The sequence below is a fragment of the Sciurus carolinensis genome, chromosome 8 (assembly GCF_902686445.1).
Source record: "Sciurus carolinensis chromosome 8, mSciCar1.2, whole genome shotgun sequence".
Lineage (NCBI taxonomy): Eukaryota > Metazoa > Chordata > Mammalia > Rodentia > Sciuridae > Sciurus > Sciurus carolinensis.
Genome location: NC_062220.1, coordinates 122259770 through 122284447, shown reverse-complemented (window position 1 = coordinate 122284447; position 24678 = coordinate 122259770). Strand labels below are relative to the sequence as shown.

Here is a 24678-nt window from a genome sequence, read left to right as displayed (position 1 = left end):
CTGAGGAATCTCCATACTGCTTTCCAGAGTGGCTGCACCAATTTGTAACTCCACCAGCAATGTGTGAGTGTTGAGGCAGGATCTTGCTAAGTGACTGAGGCTGTCCTCAAACTTGTGATCCTCCTGCCTCAGCGTCCTGAGTCACAGGTGTTATAGATGTGCACCACCATGCCCTGCAAGACTATCTATCTGTCTGTCTGTTTATTTTGGAACTGGGGATTGAACCTAGGGGCTCTTTACCTCTGAGCTACATCCTCAGCTCTATTTTTTTTTTAATTTTGAGACAGGGTCAGACTGAGTTGCTGAAGGCCTTACTAAGGGTGAGACTCTGTGTGTGTGTGTGTGTGTGTGTGTGTGTGTTCACTCATTACGAATTGACTGGTGCAAAAGTGAACCCTGACCATAGAGGCCAAGAGCATTAAACTTGGGCAGGCCACTTGGAACAAGAGCTGAACTACCAACCAACCAGATAAATGGGCAAGAGCATAGATAATTTAGACCCATTCTTTGTGGAAGTGGGAGATTGCAAATATCCATCTGATAAAAGGAGACACTTTCCTATCTTCAGCCTTTCTAAGGAACCTCAAAAACCCAAGGTCTAGCTCTTCATTAAATCTGAATACATCTTCTGCTATTCCTGTTTAACCAAGGGAGTTTACCTGCCCAAGTGTTCAAGGCATTGGAAGTACTGATTCTTAGAACTGAGAAAAGCCTAAAGTATACTTTAGAAGATGTAAGCACATGAAAAAAATGAGCATTTTCTTAACAACAATTGAGATCTCCTAAAAAGTCCTGGGCGTATGCTTGGTGCTACTTGTTCAGAGCAAGGCTCCAATGTTCTTATCACCATTAGTAGTGCTGTTTTAATGAACTCCATCTAAATGTGTAACTGTCAGGACTTCTGCTCTGCCCTTAGTAAACATACTTGTTCACAAGCCTAATTTTAAATTCTAATTGTTCAGTTTTCTGTTGCTGTATTATGAATGTATCCAGACACCAAGAGAAACATTTTACAAACATCTATCAAGCAACATTTTCCCTAGTTTACCCATGAGAAAACCAAGTACAGGGCAAGTCAAAAGAAGCATGATGCTTAATTAGCTTGTTTGCTTGTGCATACTTGGATTCTCTCTTGCTCTCTTTGTTTTGTTGTTGTTATTTGTTTTGTTTTGTTTTTTGTTTTTTGTTTTCTCTCCTTTGCAGTGCTGGGAATTGAACTGAGGGCTGCTTTACCACTGAGCTACATCCCCAGTCCTGTAAGGAAACACTGTCGTAAATAAGTAAATAAATGAATGCATACATTCATAATTTGAACAAACAAATCTAGTCTCTCCAAATTCTAAAGGCCAGAAGAGTAAAATCATTTATCACTGGGCGAAAATCACCATGTTGGTAGGACTGCACTCCCTCTGGAGACTCTCAGGGACAATTTTCCTTACATCTTCTAGCTTGTGGTAACTGTTGGTATCCTTTGGTGTATGAATGTGTCACACCAGGCTTCAAAACTCAGCATCATAGGCTGAAATGTCTCTGTTCCATCACCTTCATCTCTGAGTGTGAATCTTTTTTCCTCCTCCTTATGAGGATACATGTGATTGCAGTTAAGGCCCACCTGCATGATCTCCTATCTCAGGATCCTTAAGCACATCTGCAAAAACCCTTTCTCCAAATAAGGTAACATGTATAGGTTCCAGGGACTCAGACCTGATATGTCGCGGCTTATTATTTAGCCCACTAAAGATGGAAAGTTGACTAATGATTGCCTAGAGCCAAGAATGCTATGGGGTAATGGAGTTTCCTTTAAGAGTGATAATTTTTTTTTTTTTTTTGTCTGTGCTGGAGATTGAACCCAGGGCTTTCTGCTTTGAAGGCAAGCACTCTACGAACTGAGCTATATCCCCAGTCTAAAAATTTTTGTGGTGATGTCGAACAGCTCTAAATATATTAAAATCTTGAATGGTATAGTTTAAATGGGTGGATTTTATGGAAAGTGAATTGTATTTCAATAAAACTATTATGTATGTATATGTGTATATATGTATTTGTTTAGTTTTTGTTTTGAGATAGGGTCTCACTAAGTTGCTCAGAGCCTTGCTAAGTTGCTGAGGCTAGTGTTGAGGCTGACTTTGAATTTAGGATCCTACTGCCTCAACCTCCCAAGTTTCTGGGATTAGAGACATGTGCCACCATGCCCAGCTGAAACTATTATATTTTAAAAAATGGAATCAGTGACGGTAATAGAGAACACGTCTATCTGTCCTTGGTAGCAAAGTCAGGGCAGCATGGTTTACTTGAGTGGTAATGGGTAGAGGATGCGGTTGGGGCTGCCTTGGCTTGAGAATGCCCTCTGAGGTTTGATAAAAAAAATTTTTTTTTTTTTGGGGGGGTGCTGGGGATCGAACCCAGGGCCTTGTGCTTACAAGGCAAGCACTCTACCAACTGAGCTCTCTCCCCAGCCCCCTTTGATACATTTTTAAATGTGTTAGGAAAACTTTCAGAGAGATTCCTGGAGCCTGCAGTTGTTGCAGTTTGACCTGTCTGTGTTCATCTTGAAGTGTTTAAGGCAGATCTCAGCTTTCATGGTGTTGTATCCCTGCAACTGCAGAGCTTCTCCACACAGAGGACACACAGTCAGAGCCCCACTGAACAATAACACAAACTCAGTCGGGCAGTTTTTTCCTAGCAGTTGGTTTATTTGAATCAGGATCTAAATGAGAGTCTGTTCACCCTCAGGCCTCTCACAGCCTGTAGAAAAAATAGCCCAGAAGTCCTTTACATGGGCCCTGATGCCTGTGGCTCACTCCTGTCTGCCATTTCATTGTGAACTGGGTGTTAGACTGAAAGAGCAGAGAGGATCAGTGGTGCAATGTCTTGTTAAGAAGAATGGATCCAAGGTGACCTTTTCTGGTATTTCTGGATGTATCAATGCTTCAAGGAGGCACAGTTGTTGAGGATTTAGAGGGGTGGCTGCCTGACTCCTTGTAAAGTTCTTCATTATCCAGTAATTCCATTGTTTAATTAGGAATTGCAAAATGGTCATTGTCCTTAATTCTGGCTCTTCTTCCACGTTTATTACATGGAATTTTTTTGTCAAGGAGCATTTTCTATCTTCAGGGAGTACTACTTTTTTTTTTTTTTTAAAACACTGTTTGTTCTAGACCATCCGGAATGCTTTTATTATTCCTTCCAGGGCAAAGAGTGCCCTCAGGGGCCCACAGATGGGTTCTCTTTGAGCCACATTTTAGGCTCAGGGCTGTATATTTGATGTGTTTCAGTCTATTGTAGTAGTTTGCATTGATGTTTAGATGGTCATGTCTTCCTTCAGTGATGGTGCCCATCCCCCCTGCACTCTTACATGACCTCTTACAGGACTCCTTACTTGACCCTTTTAGTCTTTTCTAGCTTGCTGATATTTAGGCTCTGGAAATGCCTGTTCCTCCAAGGATCCCTGAGTCCTTTTTTGAGGGTGAAATGGCATTCAGTGCACACAGTTGTGTACTCGGCTCTGCTCATTGCTTTTGGGCTTTTTTGTGAATAGGACTAAGAAATAAAATGAAATAACAGAAACACCTCATAAGTCAGGTATGGTGGTGCTACCTGTAATCCCAGCAATTTGGGAGACTGAGGCAGGAGAATTTTGAGTTCAAAGTCAGCCTCAGCAACTTCTTGAGACCATGTTTCAAAATTAAAAGGAAAAATAAAAAACCCTGTAATATTACACCGATGTTTCCAATTCAAATTAACTTTATAGGTCTTTTTTTTTTTTTTTAATTTGGTACCAGGGATTGAACTCAGGGGCACTCAACCACTGAGCCACATCCCCAGCCTATTTTCTATTTTATTTAGAGACAGAGTCTCACTGAGTTGTTTAGCACCTCATCGTTGCAGAGGCTGACTTTGAACTGGAAAGCCTCCTGTCTCAGCCTCCCAAGCCACTGAGATTACAGGCATGTAGGGAAGATAAGGTGCTTACCTGCCCTTGACCTTTTTTCTGGAGCTATTGTGGCAAATTTGGGTGCTTTTGGATTAAGGGAGTACCATTGTCTCTCTGTCTGGACAGGGGCTGAAAATTCTCACACCTGGGAAGGTCAGTTAGGATACCATCAATAACAGACAAAAAATAAGCAGCTGGGGGTGTAAACGATAGCCCAGCCCTGGGGGATCAGTGGTGCAATGTCAGATGCTTTTGCTGACCCATAGACTTAGCCCCCATGTGTTCTTGGGTGACTTGCTTTTGGGAGAACGTAAAAAATGTGTTTCATCCATGAGAAAGTCCCTTGGTCCTCATGGTGACTTACTGTCTCTTTTCCATATAAGGCATCCCTTCCTCTCCACACACCCTTAAATCTGCAGAGTTGGATTAGACCTTGATGACTTTCTCAGCTCTAGACCAGTAGTGGCAAGTAGACTCACAGCATGGTAGTGTCTACCCATCTGTCTTCTGATAGTGGGTGTAACTAGGTCCTGCTTCTGTGCAGGAGTTTGGGGCCTCATTTATCATGTCTTGTGTTTATGTAAACATAACTTTTTTTTTTTAACCTACTCCCTCCTGTTTTACCTTTCATGGTAATGGAGAAAACTCAACAAATTCTTTTAAGGTTTTGCCGACCTACAAGGTAGTCCAGGGCCCTAATCAGAGGTCAGATGTGGACGTGGCTGGCTTCCAAGTTCTCTCGCCCTAGACCTGATTGCCTCATTTCCATTCCTGAGCTTCCTTTGGCCCCTACGCTTCTATTGCTCCCACTTACCAGGTCCTTCAGGGACTATGTCTTGGCAGGCAACTGACTGGGGTCCCCGCCCCCACACACATGTTATCTTTCCTACTAGAAATCGATGGGGCCGTTAGAATTTTGGAGTACTGATAGAGTACCTCAGTGCCCCTTTGTTCCAGCAGTGTCTCCTTTTACCTTTGTCTTCTCAGCAGTTCCTCCTAGCTTCTTTCCATTGGGCTTTTCTCCTTCCTTTTACCCTGTGCTAAATACTCTAGCTGAAAAATAGTAGTGTGGTGGAGTGTGGAAGTAGGCGAGGGATGATAGAGATGTAGATACAGTGTCTTTAGGTTTTAACCTTCACCCAATCCATGTTTATTTTCTTGTCCCTTTCCCCTGCTGTCTTGTCTTCTGTCTAGTGGACTCTCAGTACCACAGTGACTTGGGAGGACAATTGTGCAGCAGTGCAGGAGTAAGGGCTTCACCCTTCTGGGTTGCCTTGCTGGAAGGATGGGCATTTCCTTGGAGAAAAAGTATGCTTCTCTGAAGTAAAATTTTAACTTAAACATCCTTCCATTGTCCACAAGATAGACTCTCAGTAGTGATTTCCCCAGAACAACATTGAGTGCCCACAGGACAGTTAGTAGAAGGCGGGCCCTACTGGGCAGTTCCAAAATATGGCAGCCTAGACAGAGGGCCTAGGCAGTCAATGGCTTTTACCTGTCGCCTTCAAGTGGCATTTTGCTCCCTCCCTTGCCTTTGTAGTTATCAGAGAAACATGGATTCCAAGGAGGCATAGCCAGGGGCACCCCGTGCAGATTTGTGTGCACATACCACGTTAGCAAGGGAAAGGCAGCAACAGGCTGGTCGTGAAAAGTGAAAGCTCTTCCATACCAAAAATGCAAAGACAGCAGTGATCTGTACATGTCTGCGTCTGATAGGCGTTGTGACCTTAGGCCAACTTCTTGGCCTCCCTCTGGACCTGATTTTGCCCTATGTGACAAGAAGGAATTTAGGTGACTCCCAGCTCTTCAACTGAGTGCTTTTTCCATTAGTATGGAGGGGCTGCCTTTTGAAGGTTCTCTGTACCCTTCTTTTGTTTCTTTGTGCCTTTTATTGACAGAGTGAAGCACTGACAGCTCTGCTCTGAGAGATGGATTCCAGAGGGAGCTGAGCTGGGCTGAGTGACTGCAGCCATCTCAGTTGGCCTCAGAGGCCAGCAGCCTTGCAGGAAGAACCTCTGGTTGGGCAGGATGAGGGGGTGAAAAGGGGGAGTCACATGGCTATGCTTCTCCATTTGGGATTTAAACTGCTTCCTGTTTTTACTTTTAGGATGAATACCTTTCCCTCGTGGCCAGGCTTATTATCCATTTTCGAGATATTCGTAAGTAAGATTTCACATTTCTGGTTTGTTATGATCACTGTGAAAGGCTAGTTCTATTGCTATCTGTTGGCGGCTCTCTGGGTGGATCGAAGTGCCTGAGTTGGAACATCTGTGTCAACTTGTCTGCTTCTGGGAAATTCCTCACTGCATAGCATTTGATTCCAAATTCTGCATCCTCCCAGAGCCTCAGAAATGCTAATTCTGACATGACAGAAATGTTGACCTCAAAGAGGTCTAAACTGGGCTGCTCTTTTCTCTTGTGTACTTATCTACATTTTTATAAAGCTTTGCTTTCACACTCTGGGCAATTTTCAATAAGCAGTTTACCCTGAAACATATGCTTTCTTCCTTAATAGTTAGTTTTATTCACCTATGGAGGCCTGATCTAAATGTGTGTTTCTGTGACTGTAAGCTTCTGGGTCATCCTCCTAAATCCCCACCCCTTGTTCCCTGCCATGCTGAGGATTCCTTCGTCTCATGTTGTGTCCCCCTGTAGAGTTCCTGCTGTTGTTCTTTCAGACTGGCCAGGCAGTGGATCTAGTTCTTCAGTAGTTTTCAAGACATCCTGGGGCAGGTATTCTTTGTGCTTTCATGTGTTATGTGGAATCATGTGGACCTTGAGTGTTCCTGGATAACTGTATCCTGTGAAGGAAACTCATGCTGGTGGCTACTCTGGACTCCAGCCAGCAACCTTCCTACCCACCCTGGTTATGTAAGCACTAGAGAGGGCTGCTTTTGACATGGGTCAGAAACTGTTTCCCTTTGGTTTAGTGGCAGTTGGAATGTGGGTTGTAGAGGTAGTTGTGGCTTTAGTGGCAGTCAACAAGGGCAGAGAGAGAGATTGAGAATCCCTGAGCTCAGTAGGGTTTTCTGCTTTCCACACTGACCTTTTATTAGAATGACCACCAAGGTGAACTTAATGGGATTTCACTTTCTTTGGGGCTTGGGGAAGGACCTGGGAAACGTAGAAGAGAATAAACTAGAAGTCTGAGGAACAAGTAGTGGGATGTCCTGAAATGGACACTTCCCACCCCATGCTGTGCTCATCTTAATAGTGGCCTAGTGACCATTAGGCCCTGGATTTCCTGGGCTCATATGGAAGCTTTAGACTACCTTTGTCAGGGAATTTCTTCCCCAGGTACTGGGGCTAGGTAGACCTGACTTCCTGTCAGCCTTGGGCATCCTCAGTTTCTTCACCTAGGAAATCGAAATGCTGCTTCATCAGAGTGATCTGAAAATGGAGGTGTTACAAGTTCTCAGCACCTTTCTAGCTCCTTCATAGGTTCTTGGTGTTCTCTTACAGTTGATGCCTCAGGGTCTGAGAAGGAAGGAAAAGCAGAGTAGGCCCAGGGTACCTGAGACTTCAGCAGTTCCCTGAGGCCCCAGGTGGACCTCCAAGTGGTGCCCTCTGACCCTAGGCCTCTTGCATGTTCAGCATGCCAGGAACAGACACCTCCTCCTGTGGTTGCCAGAAGAACCAGTGGCTTCATGGAGTTGAGGCTCTGAGGTCTGTTTGCCTGGTTTCTGGGCAGGGTCAGTTCAGTTTTAGCAAATAACCTCTGGTCAAATGTCTACAAAGCTGACTTACCCTGAAAACATGTGTTTATATAAAACTTTGTTTACTTTGTTTTTCTGCTTGTGTTTTTATATAGATAACAAGAAATCTCAAGCTTCTGTCAGTGGTAAGAGTTTTTCCTTTTGAAATAAAGTCTTTCCCAACCTAAGATTGGGGTGGCAGGAATGAGATGATGCCTACTTTGTGCACATTTTCAAAGAAGAATTTCCAAAGATCTCTAGCAGGAAGGAGGCTGATCAGTCATGCCTCAGTGTCTCCTCCACCCTTCATCTTCTTGGAAACTGAAATCAGATGATGCCTCTCTGTCCAGGTTTCTAGCAAGAAGATTATAAAAACTCACAAAGCTCTTATTGTCTAAAAATACTAAGCTTTCTTGGAGAAAACTATAATCTGTAGTAGCATGTTTTAGAGAATAACTGTAAATTCCTTTCCCTTAAGTTATGCAATTTCTTTACAAGTTTAGAAATCTTTCCATTTTAATTTCAAGGTTTTATCACTTAAGGGGAATTCTGGCAGTTGAACTCTGGTCTCCGCAGTCAGTGTAGGGGTGAGCAAATCCAAGCTGGTTACCTGAGCTCCAGCCTGTCAGAAAGGCTTGAATCACCCTAGACAGCAGAGCTGAAAATACCAGGTGCCCTACCTCAGCGGACCCTGCCTCAACCAGCACAGTAATTCTCAGCCAGATGGACCCAGTTGGGTTCAAGTTTTGTGGCCTGGACTCTGGCTTTGATGTGTGGATTCTTTAGTCACCACCCAGTTCTATGGCAGGGTGACCCAACCAGGCCATATTTGTCCACAGGTAACCCTTTGCCATGAGTCCACACTGTGGTAATGATGGCATCAGCCTTCTTGTCTTTGATTGTGGCATCGCTCATTGGGCTGTGCTGTCCTGCCCCTCAACCCTCTGTCGAGCCCTCCTACACATTTTAGCCTACTCTGATGTGCTGCTCTTAGCCACAGGGCTGAACTGGGACCGTGTCCCACAGAGACTTGACAGCAGAGACTAGGCACTACTTGTGCCCTCACTGGGAAGTGTCTATATAGCCCCTTTTGTTTTTCTGATCCAGCCATCCTGTTCCCGCCTGCTAAGGAGTAAGTGCCCTCAGATTTTGTTGTCTCTGTAAGTCCCTCCTGGTTGCCACCTGCCCTCGAGGCATCAGCCTATCTTCACTTAGCTGCAGGATCAGAGGGGTCCTTTGTCACTCAGCACTAGTACCCTGTCACAGACCAGACCAGGAATGTGGGGTATGCTTCCTGTTTTCAAGGAGCTCTCATTCCAGCAGTAGAGACCAATACACCCAGAGTCCTGGCCCTGGGCATTTGGGAGGCTCCAGGACTCTGGCTTTCACCATTTGGGGCTTTGTGGGAGTAAAGCATATAGATGGGAGGAGGTCTGTGCCCCTTGAGAATCATATCTTGAGACTTCCTAGCTCAGGGGCACTTTCCTGAGATGTACTCCCTTGTGTTCCCACAGACCCCATGAATGCCCTGCAGAGCCTGACTGGAGGACCCACTGCAGGAGCAACTGGAATTGGCATGCCTCCTCGGGGCCCAGGACAGTCCCTGGGGGGGATGAGTGGCCTTGGTGCCATGGGGCAGCCAATGGCACTCTCAGGGCAGCCGCCACCTGGGACCTCGGGAATGGCCCCTCATGGAATGACTGTGGTGTCTACAGCACCTCCTCAGAGTGAGTACTATACTTCCTAGAGAATTTACAGCTTTCTTTGCAGGTAACTCTGCATTTTATTTCTTTGCTTGTGATGGTATTGAGAAAAGCATAGAAAAGCCACAAACAGCTTGGTTCTTTTGTCTGTACTGGGTCTGAAAAGAAAAGCTCCAAGCCCTCTTTGAGCTCCCCGAATGGTTAAGTGATACTAATCCCTCCTTGTCTTGGACAGAAGGAGGGGTACTAGTAAGAGGTTGGGGAGGGCCTGGGACAACATCCAAAGGGTTATGTTTTGTCATTGAAATAGAAACGATATGTTTCAGGGGATTCTCAGCCATGAAGCAGTGCCATGTCAGCACCCCACCACCCCACAGTCTGACAAGGGTTATCTCCTGGTGCTGCTCTTGTACTAGTCAGTCCTGGCTTGTGACTCATAGCCACATCTTCACTGGGCTCCCTTTCCTTGAAGGAGGTGCTTTGTCCTTTGCACTGTTCTCTGGGATGTGTCCCCGGTTCCTGCATGCAGCTCCTTTGAGGTGGGATAAAGGACAAAGCACCTTTTCCTTCTGCTTTCCAGGACCCTTCTTGATGTCCTTCTGACTCCCATAAACATGTATTCAGTACTTGTAATGTACTGTGTCCACTGCAAAATGCTTCAGTACTTTTTCCCCCTTTATGTTTATTTTTGAAATAAACAGTTTGAGAGTCACAGGAAAGTATAAATTAGCACAGTTCTCATGTGCCCTTCATTCAGCTGTCTCCAGTGATAATATCTTACTTAGTATGTTGTCTAAAGTGAAAAATAGCAAAGGACAATACTGCCAGCTTAGATTGAGACTTTCATTCAAACTTCACCAGTTTTTATATGCATTCCTGGCTGTGCATATATGAGTATATGTAGCTCTGTGAGATTTCTTCACGTGTGTAATCAAGTAACTGTCACTATACACGGTGTACAGAACCATCATCACCAATAAACTCCTATATCATATCTGAGAAATTATATCCTCTCACACAGGGTCTGGTAGCACACACCTGTAATCCTAACTGCTCAGGAGACTGAGGCAGGAGAATCATATGTTCCAGGCCACCCTGGGCAACCTAGCGAAACCATGTCTCAAAGTAAAGAGGGCTAGGGAGGCAGCTCATTGGTAAAGTTTGCCCCGGTTTCAGTCGCCTCTATTGCAAAGAAAAAGAAAAAAAAAAACAACAAAATCACTCCCTCCCTTTAAGCCTGAACCTGACAACCACCTATCTTCCCTTCCACTCTATTCTATGTCACTTTGCACTTATTGTAGAAACTGACTTATGTGATAAGTGACTTTGAGATTAGCCCTTGTATTTCTGATGATGCCCTTAAGATCCAAGCTGTACCTGTAGTTCATTCCTTTGATTGCTGAGTAGGGTATCATGGAATGGGTGTTTCATAGTTCACTTATCTTCTAACCTTTAAAGGACATCTGGGTTGGTCCAGTTTTGAGCTATTATAAATAAAGATGCTGTGGATCGCTGTATATAGGTTTTAGTGTTTGGGTATATTTTGCCACGTGTCTCTCACAGTAACCCTACGAAACCCACTGTGTTTGTTTTTGCTCCATAGCAAATTTTGTACCATGTGCATATGAAAGTGACTTTGAAAATAATTTCTAGCTGGGAGTGGTGGGACAGTCCTATAATCCAAGCAGCTTGGGAGGCTGAGGTAGGAGGATTGAGAGTTCAAAACAAGCCTCAGCAACTTAGTGAGGCACTAAGCAACTGAGATCCTTTCTCTAAATAAAATACAAAAATGGGCTGGGGATGTGGCTGAGTGATTGATCTCTAGTACAAAAAAAAAAAAAATTCTAATCAGGAGCATTGATGCACACCTGTAATTCCAATTACTTGGGAGGCTGAGGCAGATGGCACATTCAAGGCCAGCCTTGGCAACTTAGACCCTATCTCAAAATTAAAAAGAAAAAGGACTAGGAATGTAGTTCAGTGATAGAGGCCCCCTGGGTTCATTTTCCAATACTTCAAAATAACAAAAATAATTTTTACTTCTGGCTGTGTGACAGACTGTGTGTTGAGGACCTCTTCTACTGGATATGTAGATCCTGGTTAGATTGTACTGCAGAAGACTAAACATGACCCATTGCTAGATGGAGGAAGGCAAGTCTAGAATTCCTCTCTCCCACTAGAATTTGTACTGGGGCTTCTGGCACCACCACCCCCAGCTCCCCTAGAAGCACCTGGAATTTGGAGGAAAACATCCCCAGTTTAAACCTGTGAGAATTGCACAGATTAAGATTATGCAGTGAGCACATAATCAAAAATCACCAGGTAGGAAGGGAAACAAACACCATGAAGGAGAACAAAGATAGTAAACAGATATAAATCCACTCAGGAACCACACATACCAGTATTGTTAGATATGTACTTGGCTCCACACGTGTAAGGAAATAGTACCAGGTGTGGTGGCAAACATCTGTGAGGCCAGCTACAGCAATTTAGCGAGGCCCTAAGCAACCTAGACCCTGTATCAAAATTAAAAATAAAAAGGACTGGTGATGTAGCTCAGTGATACTGAGCTAAATCCCCAGTACTGAGGAAAAGAAAGAAAAGATAAATGACAACTAAAAAACCCTGTCAGGAGTGACAAGGAGATCTGAAAAGGAGCCAGTAGAACTTTTAGAAATGAGAAATACAATTATTGAAAGAACATGGAGGGTTGGGGATGTAGCTCAGTTGGTAGAGTGCCTGCCTCACAAGCACAAGGCCCTGGGTTCGATTCCCAGCACCGCAAAAAAAAAAAAAAAAAAAAAAAAAAAAAAAAAAAAAAGAAAGAACATGGATAAGTAAACAGCAGATTCAGTGGAACTGAAGAAACTAGAAGCTAATTCTGAAGAAAATACCTAAAATGAAACACAAAAAAGAGGACAAGGAAAATATAAAAGTAAGGACAAGAAATGTGGAAGAGGGCTGGGGTTGTGGCTCAGTGGCAGAGCACTTGCCCTAGCATATGTGAGGCACTGGTTTCAATTCTCAGCACCACATATAAATAAATAAATAAAATAAAGGTCTATCAACAACTAAAAAAAAAATTTAAAGAAAGAAAAGAAAAAAAGAAATGAGGAAGAGCAGAAGTATGACCAGGTTCTAATCAAAATCTTAGAGTACCAAATGGAGAGAATGGAAGAAAAAGTTCAAGAAGAGGTAACAAAAAGCCAGCTGACCCAAGTGAACTAAATAGGTCACCTGTGTCTTAACCTGCTGTTGCAAAAATACAAGCACCACAGCCCAGAAGAGTATCTTAGAAACAACTAGTTCCGGTAAAGGAACACTAAGTAGACTCCAACAGTAGTGTAAAAGATGGTAAAATATTAAAGCATTGGGAACAGAGCTGCCAACCATGTGTACCTGCAAATCTCATATAAGGCCAAGGGAGGCAAGATGTTTTTAGATTAACAACATCTAGGACTTTCACCAAAAGGTTTTCTAAAGGGGAGTAGCCTTTTATTAGCTCATCAATTCCTCTTCCCCCTCAAGCCATCTTTTTGAGATGCAGGCATATAATAGAAAAAGAGGTATTGTACATGAGGTAGTAAACGTGTGTAACTCTAAGCCCATGATTGTCAACTGGGGTAATTGTGTACCATAGAGACATTTGACAATGCCTGGAGATCATTTTGGATGTCATAGCTGTAGGGGTGCCCCTGACCTGTAATACATAGAGGCCAGAGATACTGCTAAAACATCTTATGTAGAATGGAACCCAACAACATAACTGACATACCAAAATGTCAGTAATGCTCAAAGCTGATTTGGTACTGACATACCAAAATGTTAGTAATGCTCAAAGCTAATTTCTACACAGCCTTACTCCACTCCAAGCACAATTTTGATTGTTTTAGTTATAACAGATTATTTAATTCTTACTGTAGTGTATAGAGTAGGTATTATTCTTTTCTAACATAAAATAAGAAGGACTGGAAATGTGACTCAGTGGTTACATATCCCTGGGTTTAATCTCTAGGACCCAAAAGAAATAAAAAATAGTAAACTTGAGAAAGAGGTTAAAATATTGGTCAGCTCTACTTTTTATTTTTGGTACCAGGGGTACTTAGCCACATCCCCAACCACCCCACCTCACCCGCCCCCACCTCTGCTTTTTTTTTGGAGACAGGGTTTGACAAAGTTTCTTAGAGCCTCACTAAGTTGCTGAGGCTGGCTTCAAACTTGGTGTCCTCCTGCCTCAGCCTCCTGAGTTGCTGAGATGAGTACAGGAATGTACCACCAGATCCAGCAAACTTTATACTTTCAAGTTAAATATATATGATAAAATTGAAAAATAATTGCTAAAACAAGAAATAATTTGTAAATTTCAAAACAATTTAAAAAATGGGATAATGAAAAAAGTGACAAAATCCAAACAACATACAAAGTTCAATCCAGTCATTCAAAGAAAATGCAATTAAAAAAAAAAAAAAAAAGAACTGGTGCACCCCTGCAATTCCAGCAACTTTGAGGCAGAGGCAGGAGGATTGCAAGTTTCAAGGCCAGCCTGGGCAACCTAGCAAGGCCCTAAGGGACTTAGCCAGATCCTGTCTCAAAAGGGAATTTGTGGGACTAAGGATTTGACTCAATGGTTAAGTGCCCTTGGGTTCAATTCCTGGTACTAAAAAAAAAAAAAAAAGAGGAAGAAGAAGAAGAGACAAATAGAAATGAAAAATGTAAATAATCATAATGTGAATGAACTAAGTTTTTCTGCTAAAAGACAGGAAACATGAGATTAAGTAGAACTGTAAGGAAATAGTGCAAATGTGTTATCCTTCAGGAAACACCTACAGTAGAAGATGCAGAGAGATACAAAAACAGAAAATGAACAGATTTATTGGACAATTACCTCAGTTACTTCTTTTGCTATTGCTAGTTAAGCAGACAAAAATTGGTATGTTTAGAAAAGATCTGAAAAACGTAATGAACAACTTAAGCTAAGCACAGCATGGAACAAATATGTTTACAAAAATCAACCAATCGACCATAAAACAAACCTCAACAAATTCAAAAGATTATTGTCATTCACGTATTTTCTGAATTCCAAACAGAGTTAGCAGTCTGTATCCAAAACATAAATATAATACTTCTTATACCTACCAAGAATGACTCAAATAAATCATGACAAATGTCAAGTGCTGGTGATGGTGAAACTGAAACACTTATATATTGCAGATGGTAAAATGGTACAGCTTCTTTAAAAATGAAACATGCTCCTCAGCCTTAACATTCTTGGGCATTTATTGCAGAGAAATTAAAACTTCCCATAAAAACTCATGAAAGAGTGTTGGTAGTTTGTTTTGTAGTACTAGGGATTGAACCCAGGGATACTCATCACCGAGCTACATTCCCCAGCCGTTTTTTATTTTGAGATAGGTCTTGCTGAGTTGCCCAGACTGGTACAATCCTGCTGTCATAGTCTCTCAAGTCTCTGGGATTACAGGTGTGTATCTGGCTTATAGTTTTATTTGTAATATACTGAATCTGCAGTCATCTCAGATGCCCTGCATCATGTGAGTGGTCACATCCTAGGAGATATTTATACCATAGAATACTTCTTGGCATTAGGAGCTATTGGTATCACTAGAAAGTAGGAGGTGATCTTCAGAAAATTATGTGGAAGGAAGAAAAGCCAACCCAAAAGAGTTCATACTGTGCCATTCTCTTAGTATGTAACATTTTAAAATTTTGTATAATTTTGAAATGACAAACTTTTGGAAATAGAGGGCACCTTAGTGGTTGTTGTGTCTTGAGAAGCAGACACAAAGGAGGTGAGAACTGAGAGATCCATAAGGTATTAAAACTATTTAGTGTCTTGCTCTGGAGGTGGTGAACCCACACAGGTGATAAAATTGTATAGAACTTGGTACACGTGCCCATATGATTTAGCACACATTCTGACTGTGATGTTACAGTTTTACAAAACGTCACCATTGGGGAAACAGGGCCAAATACACAAAAGATCTCTGAATTCATTCATTCTTTTTTTATTTTTATTTTTTACAGCTTTATTGATTTTTGTTTTCACTTGTAGATGGATACAGTAACCTTATTTTATTTATTTTTATTTGGTGCTGAGGATCAAACCCAGTGCCTCACATATGCGGGGCAAGTGCTCTACCATTGAGCCACAACTCCAGCCCCTTTATTGATTTTTATTAGCATATAATTCACCCATTAAAAATGCACCATTCAGGGCTGGGGATATAACTCAGTTGGTAGAGTGCTTGCCTTGCATGCACAAGGCCCTGGGTTCAATTCCCAGCACCACAAAAACAAGAACAAAAAACAACAACAACAAAAAATGCACCATTCAACCCCATTTGTGTACAGTGAATCAAAATGCAGTCTATAAAAATAAAAATGCACCCTTTAGTTTTTTTTTTTTTTGGTATATTCACAGTTAATACAGACAATTTTAGAACATTTTCATCACCTCTAAAGAAACCTCGCCATGGAAAATCTTGTGACTGTTATATCAGCATTGTTCACAATAGCCAAAAAATGGGAACAATCCATATGTCCATCAACTGATGACTGTTGACAAAATATGGTAAATTTATATAGTGCAGCTTATTTAACAATAAGATATCAGTAAAACCGATAACATTTTTCAACATAGGTGAACTTGGTAAACATTGTGCTAAGTGAAAAAAGCCAGTCATAGAATAGTACATATCATCTGATGCCTTTTTTTTTTTTTTTTTTTTTTTTTTTGTATCAGGGATTGAACCTAGGGTCACTTATCCACAAGCCACATCCCCAACCCTTTTTGTTTTTTATTTTGAGACAATCTCCCCAAGTTTCTTAGGACCTCATTTTAAGTTGCATAGGCTGGCTTTGAACTTGTGAAACTCCTGCCTCAGCCTCCCAAACTGCTGGAATTACAGGTGTCCACTGCCACACCCAGCTTGTCTGACGCCATGCATTTGAAATGTCCACAGTAGGCAAATCCACAGAGATAGAAAGTAGATTAGCATTTGCCAGAGACTGGACTTTTTGTCCATCCCAAAAATGTAGTTGGCCCTTTTCTTTCTCTCTTCTCTTCCATGGTACTAGGGAATTGAATCCACTCAACCACTGAGCTACATCCCCAGCCCCACCTTTTTTTGTTTTTTTAATATTTTTTTAGCCGGGCACTGTAGTATACCTCTGTAATCCCATCAGCTCAGGAGGCTGAGGCAGGAGGATTGGGAGTTCAAAGCCAGCCTCTGCAAAATCAAAGTGCTAAGCAACTCAGTGAGACCCTATCTGAAACAAAATACAAAATAGGGCTATGAATGTGGCTCAGTGGTTGAGTCCCCCTGAGTTGAATCCCCAGTACAAAACAAAACAAAAAATAAATAAAATTATTTTTTAGTTGTAAATAGGCACAATACCTTTATTTTATTTATTTTTATGTGGTACTGAGGATCGAACCCAGTGCCTCACACATGCCAGGAGTGCTCTACCACTGAGCTACAACTTCAGCTCTTTATTTTTCATTTTGAGACAAGGTTTTGCTGTGTGTCCCAGGCTAGCCTTGAACTTGATCCTTCTGCCTCAGCCTTCTGAGTAGCTGGGATGCCTTGGTCCTTTTCTCTTAGATTGTTATAGAGTAATTTATGATACTAAATTGACACAAATTCCACTTCTTGTCTGATTAGGAGTGTTCAGATTCCAGCAGCAACCTGGGCAGCAGGCCCTACCCAAATGCCCTTCTTGTCTGCAGATCTGCTGTCGTGGCAGTGGGACTTTGGCTTGCTGCTTCTTCCCTTACTATACAATCCTAAGGCAGCCTTTGGATTAACATGGGCCTAAATCTGGGTCTCTTCTTTAGCTCAGCTCCAGCTCCAGCAGGTGGCACTGCAGCAACAGCAGCAACAGCAACAACAGCAGCAGTTCCAGCAGCAACAGGCTGCGCTACAGCAGCAGCAACAGCAACAGCAACAGCAGTTTCAGGCTCAGCAGAGTGCCATGCAGCAACAGTTCCAGGCAGTGGTGCAACAGCAGCAACAGCTCCAGCAGCAGCAACAACAGCAGCAGCACCTGATTAAGTTGCATCATCAAAACCAGCAACAGGTACAGGGTTCCTCTATTATCACATTGTAACTCCTTTTTGTAGTCCTTGAGCCCAGGGCAGGTGTCAACCACAGTGCTGGGTGCAGGAGCCCAGAGACAGCAAAGGTCCTCCTGATACCTTGCTACCAGCTCTGTTTCATGGACCAGAAATGTGTTGCACAGGCAGAAGAAACAGGCTTTGGCTTGGTAGGAAGGTACTGTGATTACAAGAAGAGGACCTCTCAGTGAGGTTCCAGTTAACTGGTTTCTGGCCTACTGTGTGCTGTGGGAACTATAAGAGAGTTGCAAAAGATTTAACTGGAGTGAGAAGGAAGATGTGGGGGTGTTTGAACCATACTGTGGATACATTTCTTTTTCTTCTTTCTTTCTTTTTTTTTTTTTTTTTTTTCGTGGTTCTAGGAATATAAGTGGTTCTAGGAATATAACCCAGGGCACTCTACCCCTGAGTTACATGCCCAATCCTTTTTTTTTTATTTTTATTTTGAGACAGGGTCTCACAAAATTGCCCAGGTTAACCTCAAACTTATGATCCTCCTGCCTCAGCCTCCCAAGTTGCTGGTATTTCAGGTGTGTACCAACAAGCTTGACCTGGGCACTTTTCTTTTGAGGACATAGGCACTTCCTGCTGTGTCTCCCTCTTGGTGTCTGGGCACAGCATCAGTTTCTCCTATTGATGGTATTCTATAGGGCAGTGACAATTCCACATTAAACGCGCTGCTGATCAGGTTTTGTTCTCCCATGGTTTTCAGTTAGAATCTTGATGTGTTCAGCATCCATCCTCATGGCAGGTATTGACTGAGTGACAAAAGCCCCAAGGGAGCCTCTCTACCTGCTTGCCTACTTTAGATTTGGGAGACTCTTCTCTCAGAACTGGCAGTGACTCTTTGGCCTCACTATTCTGCCTCATTCTGAAAAGCAGATATTGATTATCCTCATGAGGCTCGTACTGCTGACCACTCTAGGGACAAAACAGCATCATTGGATAGGCTGCAGAGATCAGTTGCACAAGCTTTTAGCCCACCTGTGGGACTCCATCTCTTCTTTGTTACCCTTTCTTAAACCTAGATAGTTCTCTTGAACCATCTCAGGGTGGATCTTCTTCCAGTGTCCAGGGCATAGGCAAATACTTGTTGTGTTGTAGGTATCTGAAAGGCAACTGGCATTTGACCTTGCATGCCCAGAACCCTTTTATGGAACATGCTCTCCTCCCCAAGTAAGAAGTCAACTGGGTAGGCCTCCTTGAATGCTGTACTCATGCTTCACTGGGCTTCTTGGGACGAACTGGCACAGGGAAGAACTGGCACTCCAAAAGCTGATGGATAATAACCAAGTACTGCTTGTTCTATTTCTAGATACAGCAGCAGCAGCAGCAGCTACAAAGAATGGCACAGCTGCAATTACAACAGCAGCAGCAGCAGCAACAGGCTTTGCAGGCCCAGCCACCAATACAGCAGCCACCACTGCAGCAGCCACAGCCTCCCCCCTCCCAGGCCTTGCCTCAGCAGCTGCCACAGATGCATCACCCACAGCACCACCAGCCACCGCCACAGGCTCAGCAGCCCCCAGTTGCACAGAACCAACCATCACAACTCACACCACAGTCACAGAACCAGCCTTTGGTGTCACAGGCTCAAGCCCTCCCTGGACAGATGTTGTACCCCCAACAGCAGCTGAAATTTGTGAGTACCCAAGTCCTATGGTAGAGCACATGCATCTCCTATGGTGTCATATGTGACGAGTGACTGTCAGCAGTGGTATCACGTTCTTCAGCTATAGAAACATGTCCTTTACATGCTAGAACTTGGGTAGCTCTTCCTCATGCTGGCCCTCACATTTGACTCCAGCATAAGTTGAGGGAACATGTGTACAGAGAGCCACTTTTGCATGCTCCATGGAGGTGTCACATCTTCCAAATCAAGTGACTAATTTCAGTAGTGACTAAGGACTTCAAGGTAGTGGAGGATTAGGTTGACAAGTAACCTCATCATGTAGGAAAATGTCCCACAAGATCCATCAGGTGGTCCACAGTGGTTTATTAACTGCTTGAAGTTATGTTCTGAGCTAAGACTTGTATGCACATGTGCTCATGTATATGTATGCACTCATGTGCCCTGGGATTGGAACATAAAGCCTTGTACACATGTTCTGCCATTGGGCCACACTCCCAGCCCTAAGCCAAGATCTTTTAGCCTTGTCATTACCATATTTTTGAGAAGAGTATTCATAAAATATTATTATTTTCAGTCTCATTGTACATCTCTATACAAAGTAAATACAGTCCATGACAGAGGACAGAATATCACTACCAAGATAGAGGCAGCCATAACAGGGGCCATCTTTTGGACATCTTTTCAGCTCCCTTGGTGTTTGTGGCCTTTTCTCTTTGTGATTCATTGAGTGGCATGGGGCCAAGAGCCTCACCTGAACTGAGTGTCAGGGTGAAGAGGAGGGTCCCACAGAGGCAGTCTGGGAGAGTTGTGAGGAGCAGATACAGTTATTCATCTGTTACCTGAGAGCTCCACCCCACCACCCCTACTGCAACCTGAACCTTTATGTGGTAGGATGTGTCCCCTGTTGGGATTGGGTCTTGTATCTTGGAGGCATCTATGGAGGCACTTCCTATCTGTGTCTAACCAAGGCCTACTTTGTCCCTGTGGAGGTTTCTCTACACAGTGGTCCCTCCTCCCTGGCTGTTGCCCATGCTTGTCTTTCTAGCTGAGCCTTGTGCTAGCTGACCAGACCTGGTTTCCTTCAAGGAGTCTGGGATCTATTTAGGGATCTCATGGACCATCAACATGTTTGACCAGAGGATGAACAGGCTTGAGTGTGCTCATGGCTTTGCTTGCAATGTTGACTGCCATGACAGGTATATGGAGGGTCCCAGTGGGAAGGCTGCAGTGCTGCTCACCAGAATTGGGAGATATGGGGGCTCAGCTTGGCTGATGTGGGATTTTTCTGATGACATTATGGGATCAGAGACAGCCAGTAGGTGACATTGGAGCCCATGAAGTCATGAAAGTTCCATCCTCAACTCTCAAAGGCTCAGTTCTCAAAAGCTGCCACAGAGGTAGTGGGTACTCTGCTCTCTGCCCCATATGGCTCCAAAATGCATTCTCCCTTCCTTCCTCAAGGTGCGAGCTCCGATGGTGGTCCAGCAACCGCAGGTGCAGCCACAGGTGCAGGCCCAGGTGCAGACCCAGGTGCAGCAGCAGGCAGCTGTGCAGACAGCTCAGACTGCCCAGATGGTAGCTCCTGGAGTCCAGGTGAGGGACTTGGGAGCTGAGGGCTTCTTTAATCACTAGCACACAAAGCTGTAAAAGATCCTGATTGGCTTACTGGCTGAGTTGGTAAAGCATGGGGAATCCTCTCTCCTTTGCCCTCTGTGAGATAACTTCAAGATCCTCAGGGTAGCTACCTCTGCTTGGTAATGACTGGGACCCAACCAACTGCATAGAATGGGTATCCTTCATCTTCCTGCCTTTCTACCAGACTGAGAAGGTACTTTAGAGAGGGGAGCACCACATTTCATCCACATTTCAGCTTCCATTTGAGCCTCTGAGTATAGAACTGACTGATAGCTTTCTAAAAACTAAGAAGAGGATAGAAACAGCATTGAGCATCTGGCTCTAGAAGCCAAGCACAGGCATGTGCCACAGTAGGAATATGGGAGAGGGCATCCTTTGTTCTGCCCTCAGAAATTTGATCACCACGTGGGCAGAAGTTTGCACCAATTCCTTCTTGCTGACTGGTGCCTGCCCATTCTCTGCATGTCAGATGTCAGTGGAATGGTATCTATCATACAGGTACTTTGCCTAGTATCTAGGAATTGGACACCAAGGGTCTCTGGGGATTGTCTGATACACCTGTATCACCTTCATGCCAGGATACATCTAATTGAATTCTGAATCCTTCCTGGGTCCACATGCTGGTCTTGACTCAGATGGGTTTAGCTTTAGAAAAAGTCAAAACATACTAATTGATGTGGTGAGGCTGTTGCTGGATACCAGCCCATAGATGGCACTCTTACTATATTTTGCCCTCAGGAAACTGTTAGCTGTGTTCCTGAAGTGCTTACCTGTGAACTTATTGAGCTTGGTGGCCAGTTGCACAGCACTATGCGTCAGACACTTCAGGTTGTGGTAATCCTGCGTGTCAGACATCATTTCACACTGGGAAGGAAGTAACAGCACCGCTGCATTGCTCAAGTCCTGGGCCCTTGCCTGAGACATGTGCCAATGGAGACATTTGGCTGAAGCTATCTACAGCCTTCCTCATTACACTAAGTGACCTGGGTCCAGGATGCCCATATCACCTGCCTGCTTGAATGTGGCCTTCTGTGAAATATACCCCAAACTTCACATTTGTGGCTAGAGAAGGCTGACACCCTGTGTGAGGTTGGAGGCCATCTCTGCTACCACTACTATGTGTCTTAAGTGTGTTCTCAGTCCTCCTGGGGAATCCCTCTTCTTGATATGCTGTATAGAGGAGTTCAGAGTGTGTTCAGAGTCAGCATGGTAGTGGCAGTGGGAGCCACTACCATTGCTGCTTTGTGACCTTAGGACCCACTTCATGGAAACCTCTGTACCTCTGGCCTAGCCAGTAGGAAAGGGAGAACCTACCTTTTCATCCCATCTCAGGGTTTGGAAAACAAGCAACCATGGAACAGACAACATAGGCAGCTGTTGTAGGCCCATTCTGCTGACTTATTGATGAGCTGCTAGGTCAAGGGAGTGTGCCCTGTCACTTTGCTAGCATCTCATCAGCTGCCAGAAGCAGGAGGCCAACTGTGTGTGCTCAGTATCCTACACTGAACTTCTGTGTAGGGTATGGCTCTTCTGCCAATTCCATACCCCCTGCTTTTTATGGAAGCCCTGTTCTACCGTGGGCACATGGCCAGCCACGGTCATAGTCACCTCTATAGCAGACACTTTGATTATTAATTTTCTACCAACCCATTGGAACACCAAGAGTGGCAAATAGAGGTGAGCTCAGGTCCTGGTCAGTCTGTTCAGGTAGGTACTGTGGAAAACTTTCAGGATCTCTAGTAGCCAGGGAGGTCACCATTTTGGTTTATTTCCAAGTGGGTTTTGTTTTTTTTTTTTTAGATTGTGCCTTTAGTGTTTTCAGGAGTGTGTGCCACCTGCTGTGCAGTACCCTGAGACTTGTGTTGCTATATGGTGGGATTGCTGAGTGCTGGTGGCAGAGCCTCATAGGTTCTCAAAGCCCAGGAGCAGAGAGTACACATCCATGTTCTGCTTTTTTAATGCCGGTACATCTCAAGATTTGGTCCTCCTCCTTCTACAGGTTTTCTTGCAGTCTTTAATCTTGTCATGTTGCATTTTCTCATGTAGACTGGTTAGCCAACCTCACTACATTGTTCTGGCAACAGCAGGATCCTAGAGTTGTAACTTGGTGGGACAAGCCCTCCTGAGGGGGCATCCTTGGATTCATGGCCTTCCTTTGAAACCTGGGTTACCACAGAGGACATACAGAGACCACAGTACTCTGATCCCTAAAACATTATAAGTAGTAACTATAGAAGATAGAAAGTGAAGAGAAATATAGAAGAAACAACCCAGAGAGAAACAGTTTGGTGGTATTTCTGGTTATCACATTGTCAGAGTCCTGCTGCCTTGAGTTTTATATGCAGTGTTTTCCACATTAGTATAGAAGTGAAATGTTCTATTGCATTTTAGTCAACTTTCTTTTACTATAGCAAAATGTCTGAGATAATGTTAAAAAGAGGAAGGTTTACTTTGACCCACAATTTTGGAGGTTTTAGTCCTTGTTGGCTTGACCCAATTATTTTTGGACCTGTGGGGAGGTGGCACATTAGGGCAGGGAGCATGTGGTAGAGCAGGCTGCCACTGGATTGTGGTTTGAAGCAAAAGAAAGGAAGAGAACAGCTTTCCACAGTCTCCTTCAAGGGCTCACCCACATTTAGCCAAAAACCTTCTGCAAGGCCCCACCTTTTAAAGGTTCCACCACCTTCTAATAATGCCAAGCTAGGTACCAAGCTTTTTAAATTTTTTTGCAGTGCTGGGGATAGATGTAGGACCTTGCCAATGCTAGGCAAACACTACCAGTGAGCTATGCCCTAGACCTGGAACCAAACTTCTAACAAACACATGGGCTTTTGGGGAACATTCCATATTCGAAGTATAACACCTGTAATTAGAAACCACTGGTCAGCAGTATTTTGAGTGACTGTACAATACTCCTCTCTGATTGTCTCCTGCTGTCCTTAGGTATTGTCTTATTCTTGGATTTTTAGGTAATTTCCAGTTTTTTTGCTATTACCAAGTGGTGCGTGGCTGAGTTCTAGATTGTTTCCTGTAGCTTTGCAGAAGCTAGTCAGTCACTTTGAGGGCCCTTGAATCTTATCAGCCAGTCGTCTAACTAGGAGCTCAAAGATGCAAACTGGAACTCCCTGTATAGTGCTGACAAATTTGACATTAGGACATAGTGACCCTGTTTTGCTGTGAGCCACAAAACAGACTGCCAGTTCCATGAAAATTATGACAGGATGGGTAACCTTAGCAAGCCCTTTTCCATGCCTCGTCCTTCAAATTTGCCCTGAAAGCTGCAGAGAGGCCCCCTATGGAGTCTGTACCTATTCTGGACAGATAAGTATGGTAAAGGGTGGTCAGGCTCTCCACTTGTGATGAATGTTCTAGGAGAATTGGGTTGGCCCTGTGCTGTGTTCTCCTGGATCTTTGGATCTCTCTTATCTGATATTCTTATAGGTGGGAGAGGTGATGGCACTAGCAGGGGAATTTACTAGACATAACAGACTTTTCTTTCTCCCCTAAAACCATGACAGAATGTGTCTCTACTTTCAAATAAACCCTAAGCTTTTATCTTTTAAACTTCTATTTTGGTACATGAAAATTTAGCTATCTTAGTGACTTTGGAGGCTGAAGCAGAAGGATCTTAAGTTTGAGATTGGCCTGGCAACTTAGCAAGACCCTGTTGCAAAATTTTAAAATGAAAAAAAACAAATAGATATGATTTATAGTTTACAAAGAATTGTCATCACCATAGTACAGTGGTACATGCCTGTAATCCAGTAATTTGTTAGGCTAAAGCAGGAGGAACCCAAGTTCAAGGCCAACCTGGGCAACTTAGTGAGACCCTGTCTTGAAATAAAACAATAAAAAGACCTGAGGATGTAGCTCAGTGGTAGAGCACTCCTGGGTTTAATCCCAGTGCCATCCAAAAAAAATGGGGTAGGGGGAAACAAGGAAGG

The 24678-nt window shown here is 43.6% G+C and overlaps 1 protein-coding gene and 1 non-coding gene across 8 annotated transcripts in view; both read left to right on the top strand.

The window, feature by feature from the left end:
• The window catches only part of Med15 (mediator complex subunit 15), a 67016-nt gene that overhangs the window by 27348 nt on the left and 14990 nt on the right, over nt 1-24678 (top strand). For 5 of the 7 annotated variants that reach the window (XM_047560405.1, XM_047560402.1, XM_047560406.1 and 2 more), the window contains exons 3-8: nt 6042-6093; nt 7746-7775; nt 9144-9356; nt 17188-17429; nt 18782-19108; nt 20561-20692. In XM_047560405.1, coding sequence (XP_047416361.1) covers nt 6042-6093; nt 7746-7775; nt 9144-9356; nt 17188-17429; nt 18782-19108; nt 20561-20692 — 996 coding nt within the window. Of the gene's footprint in view, nt 1-6041; nt 6098-7745; nt 7776-9143; nt 9357-17187; nt 17430-18781; nt 19109-20560; nt 20693-24678 lie in introns of all 7 variants that reach the window. The other 2 variants (XM_047560408.1, XM_047560407.1) reach the window with 1 other exon arrangement.
• Nucleotides 12044-12117, top strand: Trnav-cac (transfer RNA valine (anticodon CAC)). The gene has a single exon. It is a non-coding gene; the product is annotated as a tRNA-Val (tRNA).